The 15,762-nt window shown below is 37.0% G+C and overlaps 1 protein-coding gene across 1 annotated transcript in view; it reads left to right on the top strand.

Moving 5' to 3' along the window:
• ANOS1 (anosmin 1) overlaps positions 1 to 15,762 on the top strand; it is a 141,535-nt gene that overhangs the window by 86,031 nt on the left and 39,742 nt on the right. Inside the window, exons 6-7 of the mRNA XM_067289725.1 lie at positions 1,915 to 2,099; positions 7,095 to 7,224. Of these exons, the coding sequence (XP_067145826.1) occupies positions 1,915 to 2,099; positions 7,095 to 7,224 (315 nt within the window). The remainder of the gene's footprint in view (positions 1 to 1,914; positions 2,100 to 7,094; positions 7,225 to 15,762) is intronic.

The following is a 15,762-nucleotide window of genomic DNA, read 5'->3' as shown; positions in this document are numbered from 1 at the left end:
CATTGAAGAGTGTTTGGATCCACACATCTGGATATGAAATTGATGATGCTTGTTCTACAAAAGTATTCTAAAATGCACTTGCGCCATGCTCTAGTTGCTGCTGAGATCCATCTGCACACAATTACATAACACCAGAGAGGCTGAGTTACTTGCAATCAAGTGATTCCAACTGCCCCTAATGCAAAGCAGATGGAAGTTTTCTTAATATGCAGATTGTAGGATTATTGTACATCGTAATTAAAGAAGGATTTTCAAATGTAGAAATTTGAACTGACGTGATCTGTGGTGCTCATTGTATTAGACTAAGAATGCTGGGCGTTGAATGATATCCAGGGTTTAAACTGGTGTGGCAACAAGATTTAAGCACTGGATTTTCCTCAGGTTGATTTTAGATTTGTTAAACAGCTACAATATTGAGTTTTATTTACTTGTAGCTAATTACATAACCAGATTTAGGAGAAAACCTCTTAAAATGTGAAAGCGGTTTGTTGACCTAATGAAATATTGGTACTGCAGTCGTCTGTGACAGGCTAGGTAGAAGCATTTAAATTACAATTTATGGCACCAATACATGCAGTTTGACTTATGTAGAGCTGCACTGAAATGACAAAAGACTTAAAATGCTTATGATAACCTGATAAAAAGACTTATATGGAAACATAGCAATTTTATATATGGCATATCCTAAAGTCACTAAATGCTGCACACTTAAATATTTAAGTTCCTAAAGTCTACCTGTAGAAACGTATCTAACACTTGATTTGCTGATTTAATCAAGATGCCAAATTTAAACAATTGGTCTTTCCTTCAAGCTACTATAAATGTTTTCAAAAAGATGATGTTATTAGAAGTAGAAACAATAGAAATAATTGTCTTTCAATGCAGTCCTGAGGAATTACTGTGAAGTTTTAGAAAGACATCTTTGTCTCTGAAATACATGTTTGATATAACCGAAGATGACTTGGAATTACCTTTCCTAGATCTTTAGGGAAGCATGGAGATTGGCAGATCATACAACATAGATGCATGTGAGTCAATAAAGTCATACCACTGTGGAGAAGGCAAACAGTATGCTTGCATTATATCAGAATCCTGTAACATCCGCGAAATAATCCTCCTGTTGTAGTCAACACAAAAGAGCTCAGCTGGAGTCTTTGTCCAGTTTTAGGCATGATCCTGGAGAAGGGTAGTGGACTAGCTGGAAAGTTTCCACAGGGGAATTGCGAGAATGCTCAGAGACCCTGATATAAAAGGAAAATGGACTGCACTGAAGTTATTAAACTGTAGAAGAAAACACTGAGAGACATGGTAACAGTCTTCAGTTGTAGAAAAGGCTGCTCCAGAGATGAAGGAAATAGTTTTATATGATCCATGACCATAGTGGATAGGTATTGAGTTCAAGGTGCAGCAAAGGAGATTGAGCTCGGCAACAGGGGAAGCTTTCTAATGGTAAGGAGAGAGAAGCAGTGGAACAAGTTACTAAGTGATTCTGTGGAATTGCCATCATTGGATATGTTTAAGCATAAATTGGATGAAAATCTGAATGACACAGCTATAGGTGATCCTTCTTGGGGCCAAAGGGACTCCACGTTATGAAAGCATGTTTGGAAACTATTTTCTGTAAGATCAGTTTTAGCTTAGAACTTTCAAATCCTTACATGTTCCTTCAGTTTTTAAGTGAAATAAAGGAATCATTTTGAAGGTTTTTTTTATAACAAGCTTTACTATTGACAGAGATAGGTCAGCTGTGAACGCTTCTGGAACTTCCATTCTCATCATTCCGCCCACTTTCCCCTTTTTTACTTCTGGCTGACCGACCATTTTCTTTTTCTTTTTGTACAGCTCCATTGACATATGGCTTCATCTTGTTTTGTAAATTATTCAGATATTTTTGTCTGTATGTTCCTATTGCAGGTGTTCCACTGAAACCCCGGAAAGAGTTAAAATTCACAGAACTTCAGTCTGGAGACCTGGAGGTGAAGTGGTCTTCAAAATTCAATATTTCCATTGAGCCTGTGATCTATGTGGTTCAGAGGAGATGGAATCAAGGAATCCATCCTAGTGAGGATGATGCTACTAACTGGCAAACTGTGGCACAGGTCAGTTCTTTGTAAAATGATAAGGGTCCTTAGCTTCCAGACAATGATCTGAAGGTCCTCTTCAGATTAGAGAAGAGTTAGAACACATGATAGATGGGGGATCCCTTTCCAAGGTGTCTCTCTAAGTAATGACAGAGCCACAAACAGAATCCAGATCTCCCAGACCTTACTCCACTGTTTCATGAGCTTTTTTCAAGACTTATTTAGTAGAAATGAACTTCAGTATTTTTGTTTCAATTTTTTAGCTAGAAATATCAAATGCTTTTGATATTATAGAAAATGACAATGTTAGAAAAAGCTGTTAGTGTGAATATATCAGTAAAGAGGTAAGTATTTCTTTCTTTTCCCCCAAAATAAAGAAGAATATTCAGGGGTTTATGTTTTCAAAATGAACTAAGTGTTGTGGGTGTATCTCTATAGGTAAACATGTTTAGATCTTGCTGGAGGCTCGATTTATATAAGCCTAGTGAGTGGTACTTTCTTATAAGCACATACTTATCAGACATATTAAGGTGGGAATTCCAGAGAAAGGCTTCTAAAAGCCATGAAGCTCTTGAAAAAATGTAGAATTAGATACCAAAATCTATTAAGGGAAGCACTTGAGGGACATAAACCTTTTGAAGTCAGTGGTACTCATATGTAGTTTCCAAGGTATGGGTTGGGTCTTATCAAAATGATAAGAAATATAATTGGTGAAAAGGCCATTTAATTTTAAAAATAAAGAAAAGGAGAAAAAAAGACTAGGACTTTTATTGTTTGTAAAGTAGCTTTTTCAGATGTTGCCCTCCCAATTTAGAAAAGCCTATGATGTCATGCTCCTATCACTCAGTGCAATCCAAGCTGAAAATGTAAGATTCATGAGCAAATGTTTCTTAATGAGAAGCCGCCAACGGAGCATAAATTTTCACTTAGTTCCTTCCCAGTTTCAGTCTGTTTTTTAACATGCTGACAGTCCACCTGGATGGCAGAGTTCCAGTCGTTTATCTTAACTGTTTCACCCTCATCCCTGCTGACAAGAAAAGCAAAATGTTGATTTTGAAAAGACCTGCAAAATGTCATTACAGCTAGGAAAAAAGTAAGATAGAATAAGTAGAACCATCCACAAAATACAGGAAAGAGTTTAGATTCTGTGACAACCTGTGTTCATTCTCAATTCAGATTGTGCAGAAAGAAGCATTCTTAAAATAATGTTTGGCTTGTGAAACTGAACACTCAAAGCTGTGATGTGGTACTACAGAGGACTGTCACTATGTTAGAATCTTGCCCAGAAAAAGTCACCGGTAGCATAGCCAAGCATGAAACCAAACTTGTGAAAGTCCAAGCAGAAGTGCACATATTTGAACCTGATCAAGTTGCAATGACTTATTTATTATCTGTCAGCTGAGGTGCAGGTTTTCAATCTATGTTCTCCATATTCACCAAACAACCTCCTGCCACAGCTACTAGAATACCAAGTAGAAAAAATAAGCCAAATCTGAATTTCTCCTCGCAGTTATTGTGCCATGTACATGTGCTAGACTGCAGATGCGCAACTATTCTAGTTGGATGATCCAGACTGCAAAGGGAGCACACCGCTGCTCTTTTCTCATTCCAGGAATAGAGCTCATGCACAATTCTGGAAGCATGCACTACACAGTATATAGACTACACTATATAGAGAGCATATATAGATCTCTGCCTTCTTGCAGTGTGTTTGCAGGAGAGAGGTTTCTAGAATGTGTTCCCATGCAAGAATGATAAGAATCCTGACAGCTGTCTTTCCTGAGGGTCTGTCACATGCAGGCAGAAGACGCTGAATTAATCACTATGGCAGGAGAAGCCTACTCCAGCTGACATCTTTCTGAGAACTTCCCTGTCCCTTCTGCATCTCAACAGATGTGTATTTGATTGTGTGATGGACCCCACTGGGGATGTTAGTTCAGAACAAGTTTCAGGATGCTTGACTGGTTTTGTGAACTATGTACACCTTATGGGACATACAGGCTGGACACCCTTGAGGGGTGCTGGTAAATAAGAATTTCTGTCTCTATAGAGGACTGTGCCTCCATGGTAGTTTTAGATATTCCAGCCAGGTAGTCAAATTTGTTGTGCGTGACTGGGTGCATTAGAGTTAATTTTGTGATATCAGCAACAAGGATGGATATGCAGTTTGACTAAAGTAACTACGTGCACAGCCTCTGGGCTTTCCTTATTCTATATAAAGGAGAATTTTACTCATATGCTTCCAGGACACAGGTGTATGAGAACTGCAAAAAGCTTAGCCATTCAGCTGAGAACTCCTAGGTTATCACAATACAGGGAAGATGGTGCTGGCTCTTTCATTACTCTGCTTGCAACTTAAGCTGGAGCACATGTACAGAGCAGATAGAGATCAAGAAGGCTGCAGGCAAGGATATGAATTTCTGTGTGCCTATATCCATATGCAGTGTAATTATGCAAGGTTGTTTTCATCTTCTTACAAAAGATTTTATGATGTTTTGTTAGGGTTCCTCATCCAAAATTTTCATTTTTATTAGTTATTTAAGAGGAAATGGGGCTATAGTTTGGAAGAACTATATTTTAAAGGATTTAATTTTCAAAAAAACTTGCTATTTTCCATTGCATGAAGCCTTACCATGAGTGAATTTGCTAATATGTTCTCAAGTCTCACATAATGATTACATGCTGCCCTTGGCTTAGTCGTTATATAAAGCTATACCCCAATGTAAATTCATGGGGACTTAGCCCTTGATTTCATTGAACTTTGGATGATACTGAAGATGGACATGCTGGCCAGTGATTTTGTCTGAGGACTTGCTTGTTATAATATTTTAATCCAAATGTGTAACAGGTTTGGAGGCCAGCTTCAGAACCTTTCTCATTTAAGTAAATGGATAATGTGTAGCCCAAGTAAATAGCAGTTCTGATCGGCCAATGATGTAACTGAGGAGTGATTTTTTTTTAATTTTATCTTTTAGGAAAGATATTTTATTCTTTTTTAATCTCTTTTATTGTTTCTTTGTTCCATATTTTATCTTTTGTTTTATCTTTTAATGAAAAAGTTAAAATTTTATACTAGCATATAGATATTGATAAAATTTGTTGTTTAATGATTTTTCCGATATTCAGGCAGAAGTTCAAGTGTGTAATGAAGTTCAACATTTAATTATTTAATACCTTTTAGCATGTCATTTAATGGGCTCATGTTAGTACAAGACAGATATCCAAAGGACCCTGAATATTATCTTGGCTCCAAATACATTTAAATAGTGAGAACTAACTGAAATAATTAAACAAAAAATTCACTTTACCATTAAACTAGTTTAAGAATATATAGAAAGAAGAAGATGAGGCAGACAGTGAAGGTGTTGGGACTGCTACCCTAGCTTAAGCTAAAAAGACAAATGTGGGAGTCTGAATGGGGAGAGAATGTGAGTAGCAGCAATACGTGGGGTCTCAAGCTCTGCACAACGTATCAGTAAGAGAGCAACCTATAGTACGTTTGAAAGGCACTCTTTCTTTTACATATGCACATACATCAGATATCTTAGTTTCCCTATATTTTGCACATCACTAAATGAAGAGCTTAAGTACAGGATAACATCTACAAATTTTAGTAGTCAGTGCTCTAGAAATATCACTGTTGAATAGCTGAAACACCTCCCTGAAGTTCTCTCTGTCTGAGTTAGGTCAGCAGCTGCTACTTTCTTACAGAAATTGGAAACAGAGCAGTGAGCAGAAATTATGCTATGCCTTCTTGGGCAAGTACTTGGCATCACTGCAAGTAGTATTGAATCCAGTACAGGGAAGGTGGTTGAAGTTAGGGAAAACAGAGCTTGTTAAAATAAATTAATGTCACCAAATTTTTTAAAGAGATTGCATGTTTGGTCAGTAATAATGATCAGTGTTGATTGTAAAATATATTTAGACATACACAAGACATTCGAGTTAGGGTTCATGTGTTATTTTGATTAAAGAATTAAATTAAAACACAGTCAACAAGACAGCTAAAATAATTTGAAAACTGGGTAATTGAGAGGTAATTGTAAATATAAAATCAGCAACAAATGGATTAGTTTCTGATGAGTTGTACAAAAACTGATTCTTGATACTACTCTTTCTGTATTTGGCAGTGATTCAGCTGCTACCAGAAGGCTGTGTTCAGTCCTGGTGTTGGTACCTTAGAAAAAAATTAGAAACAGTGCAGAAGAGAGCTATATATATAAGGTTAAATGGGAAAAATGGTAGAGGAAAGCAGGGCTCAGAATGAGAGAGCATAAAGTACTTCCTACTGAAAGGGTTCGGAGTGCATCTATCCTTATTCCATATTTCTGTGGTTAAGGCACTCGCCAAGGAAGCTGAAAATTGAACTCAAGACACTAGCAGTCTGAGTGAGTGTTGCTGGAGCAGAAGACATCTCCTTTGATTTGAGAAAAGACTGCTGTAGAGAAGAGTTAAAGCAATGAGTGTCATTTTGACATAGGCACCAAAGATCTGAAGAGGACTCACATTCACTACCTGAGGGTTACTGTTTCCTATGAACCAGAAGAGGCAGCTTCTCACAGTGCTGGATTTTGTGAAGCCTGTTTGAAGCCCTAACTCTCCTTTTTCAGAATCTGAAGAAATGAGTCCTCTTACTTGGGGCAGCACTTATCAGCTAGGCACTGTAGGTGTAAAGGTTGTGATATCTGAAAAAGTGATTTTGTGAATTTAACACCTCAGTAGTTTTCTAAAGGTTACTTTTCCAACTTAAATAAATCCAAAAGAGATCTGCAATGCACTATAAAATTTGTTGGTTACATGATTTTGTTCACAACTGTAAATGCGTTGCAGTTCAGACTGACACTCAGAATAGGGCAAGGTAGTTACATACAGCTTGCCTACACTTAATAGGCTCTGCATATTTAGAGAAAAATGTGTCCTCTACCTCTCAGTCTGACTGAACAGCGTTACATGGGAGATAGCACAACTAACCAGGTCAGACCCAAAAAGTAAGCATGACATTTTCCCCACCAGACTACAGATGAACGGGTTCAGCTGTCGGACATCAGGGCAAGCAGGTGGTACCAGTTCCGGGTGGCAGCTGTGAATGTACATGGGACGAGAGGCTTCACGGCACCCAGCAAGCACTTCCGCTCCTCAAAAGGTTAGTGTTTGTTCCCACCGGCTGATGCTCATCTTTAGGTCGCTCACATGTGGAGTGCAACCTGATCCGCTTATTTTAGGGGCAGAAGGCTTTTAACAGGTGGGCTTTTTTTAGTAGTTTTGCTGTCATTGAAATGGTGTGAAATTTGTTTGAAGATAGCACACGAATTAAAGGTTAAAGCTGTCATTATTCTTTTATCAGTAAAGGATCTCCATGAATGGACCTCCTTTTAAACTTTTTCAGCACTGTTGGTATCAGAATTGAAGTTCTGACAACATGACTCTGATCATCAAACATGTAAGAACTGGGCTTTCAACATATGTTATTCAAGAGGTTTCTCTTATTCTTTTTTGTTGTGAGAAATATGTTCTTGCCATATGTTTAGCAGAGATTATTGGAACATATTGTTGCCTGTATTTAAATAATTGCAGCAGCATTGTTTTGATAGAACTGTGGACTCTCTTTGCTAGCATACTTTCCCCTTGCTAGCATTGATCATAAGGGCTTAGTGATAAAAAGGGTGTAAATTTTAAGTAGTGTACTTCTGTTCATTAGGAAGGCATGTCAGAGAATCCAGTGTTGTAGGAATTTTTGTGGTTGTTATTAGTTTTACAAGGGATGTGTTCTGGTGCTAAAATAACTTTGAAAATTGTGTCTGTACCAGTAAATAGTGCTGGAGGTGACAGGGGAATGGAAACTGGAAGTGGATCACCGCTTCTGTGAAGTCGTCGGAATTGTCCCTGACACACCTTCAATGCAAGCTAGCTACAGTTTTCCCAGATGACTCTCAGGCATAGTGTAGGAGTTAGCATAGGCCAAGAATCATTCCCAACAGACAGTCTGGATGTGGTCACCCTGTATTAAAGAGAGTTAATAATACAGATATAGCCAAACCGTGCTGGCTAGTTGGCTTTAATGCCAAAGAGTGAAACCTGGTACTGTTTACTTTACCAGTGTAGGCAAAGTTTCTAATAGATAGATTTCTCTTTGTTTTAGCAGTGACAGAATCTTTACACTTTTATAATGCACACTTTGCAAAATGCATTCTCTTTCTGCAGATAGAGCTATCTTGCAAGGTAGGCAGTTCCCATGCTGAGTTGACATGCTAGTTTGTAGCTTGTTGTTTAGTCATATTCAGACCTAGAAAAAATCTTACTGTAGATGCAGTTGTACAGGTGTGCAAGTGCTTCTGCTGGTGTGGCTTAATTGCTTGCTGAATAAGTATATGTTTGGATGGATAGTTTTTGATGCTACAACCACATTTGTGCTAGGAATGTTCATTGACATAGTTACGTATTATCTCTGTGACCACAAACTTTTTAAGGTATAAAAGAAGTATTATTTTAAGAATTTGTTATACTTAAGCAGCACGCTGTTTCAGTCACATTGAAAATACAGTTCCTTCAGGCTGTGTTAAGCTTACTACAAGCACTCAGCAGCAGCAGTAACTTTCTCTCTGCTTTTTTTCATGAGTTGCACTGTAGCAGATACAGCACTGTGTTGCTGAATGTGGCATCAACTTTCCTCTAAACTCAGAATATACTTCAGTTGTTTTTCTGAGTTTCTAAAGAGTTTCCAACTAGTCTTCTTGGAATTAGTAAAATTGCGATTACATAAATGTATATCATGATAACACTGAGGTTTTGGCTTGAGCTTGACATTTTCAGGCAGGATTTTCAGGCTAGCCACAGGAGTATATGCTTCAACATGCCTACATTGGTAGTGAATATAAGAACATTATCCATGCTATGTCATACTGAAGGTCTGTATAGCCAAGTGTCTGGAGAACAGTATAATAGCGGGGTAAGCATATAGGGACATTTCTTCAGAATAGTCTCCCAACTGGCAGTGACTTTTGTTTCAGGAGCTCGTGGATTTGAAGTGATTACATGTTAGGTACCAGAGTCCTCTTTTTCTGTGGTCCCTGCAGCTACTGCTCAAAGCACTTGCTCTTCTAGAGTGCTGCTCACAGCTGTCTGGTAGGTGGAGAGTGGTTTTAGTACTCTGTGATAAGGACAGCAGGAGATGGCAGCACCTCTGCACGCCCTTAGAGAATAAACCAAAATAACAGGGATCTTGATAATGGCGGAAAGTACATAACCGGCACTGCTCAAAAGGTTACTATGACCCTCCCAGTAACAGTTTTCCAATCTAAACTGCAGCCCTTGACAAAGAATTGTGAGTTGCCAAGCAAACAGCAAGGAGCTCAATTAGGTATTAGCTTCATAGCCAGAATCATCTTAGTTTGGCAAATTGTTTGACTATTTTAGAGGCTTTTTCGTTGTCAATGGCTATTACAGATGCATCACGCATGTGAAACAAAATGTGTAGAATTGTTACATAGCTCAAATAAAGATGCTGCTAGGTGGTGACTGTCAGGAATGATACTGAGATGCTTCAGTATCTCGTAGTCTCAATGTCCCTGAGTAGGCACACATAGCAGTGACAGTTATAGTGTCATACAGACATTTAATTACTCCTTTGGAGCTTAGTGGAAAGTGGCAGCCCCTGCCTGGCAGAGAGGCAAGAAACTGCTGATCAGCTATGTGTAGCTTTTTGAGTGCCAGCATCTACTGGCTCCTGCTGAGCTCCTACAGGCACATTTAACCTCTAGTTTGGAAAAGGAAAACAGACTTTGGCACACCACCTTTGGAAGGTTGCTGACCGTCTGTGGTACATTTGTGTGAAGTGTGGACAGAAATTCACATTAGATCTTGTACTGTTTCAATTCCTCTGGCTGAGCCAAGACCAAGAGAAGATTATTATATTTGTCAGACTTAACAGAAGTTTTCTTCAAAAAGAAATCCTTTGATCAGGGAACATGACAACAATTTCTAAGACAGTTTCTCACACAAGATGCTGAACTTTCACTGATTGCTCTTAATTTATAATGAATAGCGATAGCTGTATTCATTTTTTTGAAGGAGGACAAACATGATATGTAATCTGAATCTAGGGAGGAGTATGGCACCGCAGAGTCTCTGTCACTAAACATTTTAAGCTGTTAATAAGAACGTTCAAAAACATTGGTGCCATAATTATTTAGAGAGAGGCTTTTTGTCTGTTACCACTATACTGTTTATAATATTTTGTTTCTTTTTCAAATGCAAAAATATGATTTCTAGGTAAAGACAGAAAAATAAGATTATGTTTTATTCAAAATAACATTAAATATTCTGAGGTATGTAATTTACATTAACTTTTCCAGTACTAAATTAAACTCCTTATTATCCAAATTAGTTTAATTTCACAGTCATTATAAAAAGACAAAAACGAGACAAAAGAGCATTCCAACTGTAATGACTCTACACCATTCTTCATCTCCTTGTTTTGAGTTTTTATCTGTTGCAGCTACTGATACTTCTGTACTGTAAACATTTGAAGTGAAAGTTTATTAGCTGTTTTACACTGCCTCATGTGCTCATTTATGGCATTAGTATGTAAATAATAAATAATCAAAGTGACACAGCTGAGATAATTTATGAAATATTCAGAGGTTCGGCAGGGATAAACGATTTGTTTATGCAGTTTATTTCTTTTTTAAAAATAAATGAAGGGTTTGCATGTGTCTGTCTGGCATGACCCTTCACAGGGAATGAAGTGATCTTTCATTTTGCTGAAATACAGTCCCAAAATGACAAAATGCACAGATTGGACTATATCTGTCTTTTTGGAGCAGAGTGCCTGGAAGATGGAGTAACTACTGTGCCAAGGAGAATGGGTCCTTTCATAAATGGAGGACTCTACCCATGGATTTTCAAATTGATACTGTCAGCTAAAATTGATCAAGAATTTTTTGATATTCTGACCTTGATTTCCACTTTGCTTTTAATTTTTTTTAATACCCTTGCTTTCCTTTTTGTCTTCCATTGAGTGAGCAGCAACAATTTGCAGTAAGAGCAATAAAGCTAACAAAATGCCTGGCAGAATATTTCTGTTCCCAAAAGGTACAAATATTTTTGCTTTTCATATGTTGATTAGTTCTCTCCAAGCTGCTTCATTTTGCCCTGGAAGGAGGAGAGAACTGTTCCTACAATCCATCACAGGGTCCCCTTGAAAGAAAAGCTACCTGTGCCTTTCTCACATTAAGTGAGCTCTGGATAGCCTAACCCAACTGGTCAGAAGCCGCTCAGCACTAGTAATACAACTTGTGATTAACTGCATTTGGGTAAGAGTTTTTAGACTACTTTCTCTAGCTTCGTACCGTATAGGACGAGAGTAAACGCCGAGTAACAGAGTCTGCAGCTAACTAGAGGGATCAACATTAAACATCTCCTTGTAATATATTATTTTGCATGTCTGGTGTTAGATACTGTGCCATTTACCCAGGCAAAAAGAGGCTATAAGATCATCACAATAAGCCTAAACCGTCAGATCCTTCTACCTTGGCTAAAGTTTCTGTCTTCAACATGAAGGCAGTTGCTAGCATGCAGAGTATAAATTGTCAAGCCAAAGGAAGCAGACAACATTGTTTTCACAGCACATAAGTACCATGCTGGATGTGATTTCATGCATACATTACTGAGTGTTAGTAAAACCAGAACAGACACCCACTCCCCAGCAATAAAATTCTTTCTGTTGCTCCTTTGGGACCAATGATTTTTTATACTATTGCACAGCTGGTTTGTGTGTGCCATTTCCATCGGGCAAAGCCAGTCCTTCTGCTTGTGCCTTGGAACTGTTTAGTAGTTGGAAACTTGTCTGTAGTGCAGCTTCAGCAGATTTTTAGAGTTGTAAGGTATAATGTTTAACAGATAGCAAAGAGGGATCCATTTTAAATAAATAATAATAATAAAAAAGCTTTGTAAAAAAGGGTTTAAATTAGAGTCAATCTTGCTGTTACTTTTACAGCTCAGAATGGGAATTCCAGGTTCCAATGTCCTTATTTCCTTCTATGACATATATTTCAAATCATTTATTGTGCTCATTACATTTCATGTATGGCCACATTTAAAGCCAACATGGATGCATTTGGGAAGTATATGGTGTGATTCTTGTGTGTAGCTTGCCCATACTGTTTTGTTAAGGTTGCAAAGCACTTTCAGATCTTAGTGAATGAAAGAATTTTGCAAAATATGTCTATCTGTATTTTAAAATATGAGCGTGGGAAAATGTGCATTTTGAAACAGTGATGGTGTGAGGATTTTTTTTTTTTTCTCTTTTATTAGCAGCAAGGAATCCTTCTTTTTGTGGAATGGAGGCAGAGTTTTGCTTGTGATGGCTGAGTAGCCAGCAAGACAAGAATTTAAGTCCTTTGGGTGTACTCAAGCCAGATACAATGCAGACAAATGCAGTACTTACTCCATGTGCTGGAACAGCAGCCTCAGCCTTGACCTAATGAAGCTATCATGCCTAGCAGTGAGAAGTGATTTACTTGTCAGGCTGCTGAGACTAGAATATATTTCAGATTTGAGGACAACTGTCTGTGCCAATTTCTAGTATATGCGGTGACTTTTATTTTACTTGAACGGTAGTATAAACTGCAAAAGAAAAGCTGCAACTAGCATCAGCCTTTCTGTAAACCAAAGGATTTGATTTAACATTCAGATAAATTTATGTATATAAAATTTCGAACTTTAAATTTGAAAAACTGGCAGCAGTTTCCATTCCAGTACTGTTCATGTATCTGAATTACACATGTGGGCAGTCAAAGGTATCACAGATATATGAAGAGTAACAGCAGAATGGCTGTTAGCTTTATAGTCAGCAGAATGGCAGTTTAGCTTTATGGTTGGGTTAACAAACATCTTACGTATATAGAAGTTCATAATCCAGTGCCAGTTATTTTAGACCTTGAAGTATTTCAGCAAATAAGTTGTGTTCTGCTTTTACTGTTTGCATAGACATAATCATAACAGAGCACCTTGCAGAAGCATGACTTTTTCATTCAATAATGTGATAGTGAAGGCTTAAGAAAATTCAGAAGAAAACAACATCTATTATCTGCTAACTGGTGGGCACACATTACAGAGGAACATATTGTTAAGGCTGTTGTCAATTATGGAAATTCTGTGTTTGTATTTAAGGGTGAGTTTGGTGTCATTTTTTATATATGTATATGTGTGTGTATATATATGTGTGTATATATATATATATAAAATCTGTTCAGATATCACAGTATCTTTGCCTCACTGCCCTTTCTTCTCATCCATTTATTTTGCTGGTGAAATTAAATCTTTTCAAATTAAAGAAAACAAGAATATCTCTATTTCCTTGGCTCACAAAAGTGATAGTTCTGTCAATTGTGATAGTGATGAGCGTCATGGAAATATGTAGATAAAGAGGAATAAATTAAATAGCAACATTGCAATACTTCCACTTTAAACAATATGGAGCAGATCTTCAGCTGATGCAAAATGCTGAGTAAGTGGCCTCATAGTTCAGGTAATACACCCAAATTCCAAGCAGTATTTTACTGCTGTATCCCCACAATCATCTGGTTTTATGATTATACGTAAAACTGTGAGATAAATTAATTTTTGATCACCTTTGGCCATCTTACTTGATTCTAGATCATTATCGTCTCCAGTTTTAGTCTACTAGTTTTAAAAAAGCCCTTCTAGAAAATATGCCGCTTTCAAGTGTCTCCCCTTTTCATGTCTGTCAACTGCAGAATTCCTTTCTTTCTGCCTTCTACTACTCCCTCCACCACTCTTCCTCCTGTTCAAAGGTACTTTTGTGGATGACATTTGTTAAGCTTGCAAAAGAGAGACTTAGAAGAAAAGGGGCAGTTAGGAAAATATTTCTGCTATTGCTGGTGCTGTATTATTTCATATGTATATTTCCTCTAAGAGGATGCTCTTTCTTTCCTTAACTAATAGTTACCCAATGAATTTTGCATTCTCCCACGGCAAAGGAGAAAGATGGGCCATTTTTCTTTTAAATGTTGGTCAGCACACTGTATGCTGCCTGGACTGTCTGCTTCTAGTGAACATAGAAGAAATGCTGCTGATACAGTGATGCTTTCTGTAACCTGTGCAATTATAAAAAGCGCAGGGTAAAATCCTGGAACTATAGAAAACAGAAGAAATTATCTATTGCCTTCAGTATGCACGTAGTTCTTCTTCCTTGCTGTTTTTGTTTCTGCTTATGTCACTAGGAAAAATGAGGATGTTTGAAGTTACCTGAAAGGAATTCCTGTGATGATGCTGAGAAGTTATATAAAAGCTCAATTCTGGTCAAATACAGGGAAAATTACACTTTATCTTGCATTCATGTAGGGCCAGAAAGAGAAGGTTTATCTCACTTGAAAAGGGATTTTGAAAGCAAAGATATTTGGTCATTTGCTTTTAGACCTACAAGAAGCTGGTGAATAGAATTTTAAAATATTTTTATATATGTAACATATTTTGTCCAGAAGAGCTATTTCATTTAATGTTTAGAATTTTTAAGATCCTCAGAGTTTTTATAGATGCAGAATGAAGACAAATGTATTTTACCATTACAATTGTTTTTTGCACATAGCTTGCATAGCTGACCATTTCTGTAGACAGATTCTCTGAAACACTTTAATTCTAACCCAAATGTTATGTATACATAATACATGATGTATAGTACTTCTGGGAGATAATTTGAATAATTCACCTACAGGTAATACGATCATGTTGCACTTCAGGGTATGAATGTTTTATTGTCATAAGACATTGTCCTGTAAAATAAAAAGATAACTAACATTTTAAATCAGTGAAGATTAATGCTGAATAAGGATTTTGGTTTTCTGAATCATGATTCTGATTGTATTTATTGCATTTAAATGTCATTTAATGTCTACACTTATTTTAGTAAGTAATGGAAGTAGATAATACATTTTATATCCAAGTCATTAGTCTAAAATGAATTATGGAAATATGTCTCTTATATTTATCCCCTCCAATGAAAATACCTTTTAATATGTGTAAGATGGAGTTTTCTGGTATTTCACAAGTAAAGAAGTAAGTGTAAGAACAGTGCTTTTCCAAAGCCAAAACAGAAGAAGAAACTGTTTTGCAAGATGATTAAAAAAATGAGCAAATAAAAAGAAATAAAGAATTCTCATTATTGGGAAAAGTAAGCTGAATTTCCAGAATTCATAAACTCAAGTATGCTTTGTAACTTTTATGGCCAAAAGTTTGGTTAAATGGCATGTGAGGAAATGGGAGCATCTATTACTATTTATCTAAGTTGGCATGTGTGAGGAAACAGGAGCATCCATTGTTATTTAACTAAGACTCCTGTTAAATAACAGGAATAAGCCGTTATTTCACATGTGCTGATCTTTGAAAAGGAAATGCTGTCTTTATTAATTGTGAATGTGTCAGTTTGCATGGCCTAAGTGATGGAATTTTTCAGTGAGGCCATTTGTCATAGGGATTATCTGATGAATTTAGTATGCCTGGAAAGTTCATTTAACAGCTCATTTACAATTGTAAAAAGATTCAGGTGAACCATGAAGTAAATGAATGCCTGGTGTCGCCTTTGCACACCTCCAGTTTTATTTCTAGCAATAAGTTATTTTATTAATTATGTGAAATTGATTCTTTCCAATCACATTGTTTTTTA

The sequence above is a fragment of the Apteryx mantelli genome, chromosome 1, assembly GCF_036417845.1.
Source record: "Apteryx mantelli isolate bAptMan1 chromosome 1, bAptMan1.hap1, whole genome shotgun sequence".
NCBI lineage: Eukaryota > Metazoa > Chordata > Aves > Apterygiformes > Apterygidae > Apteryx > Apteryx mantelli.
This window is presented reverse-complemented; position numbering and strand designations above follow the sequence as displayed.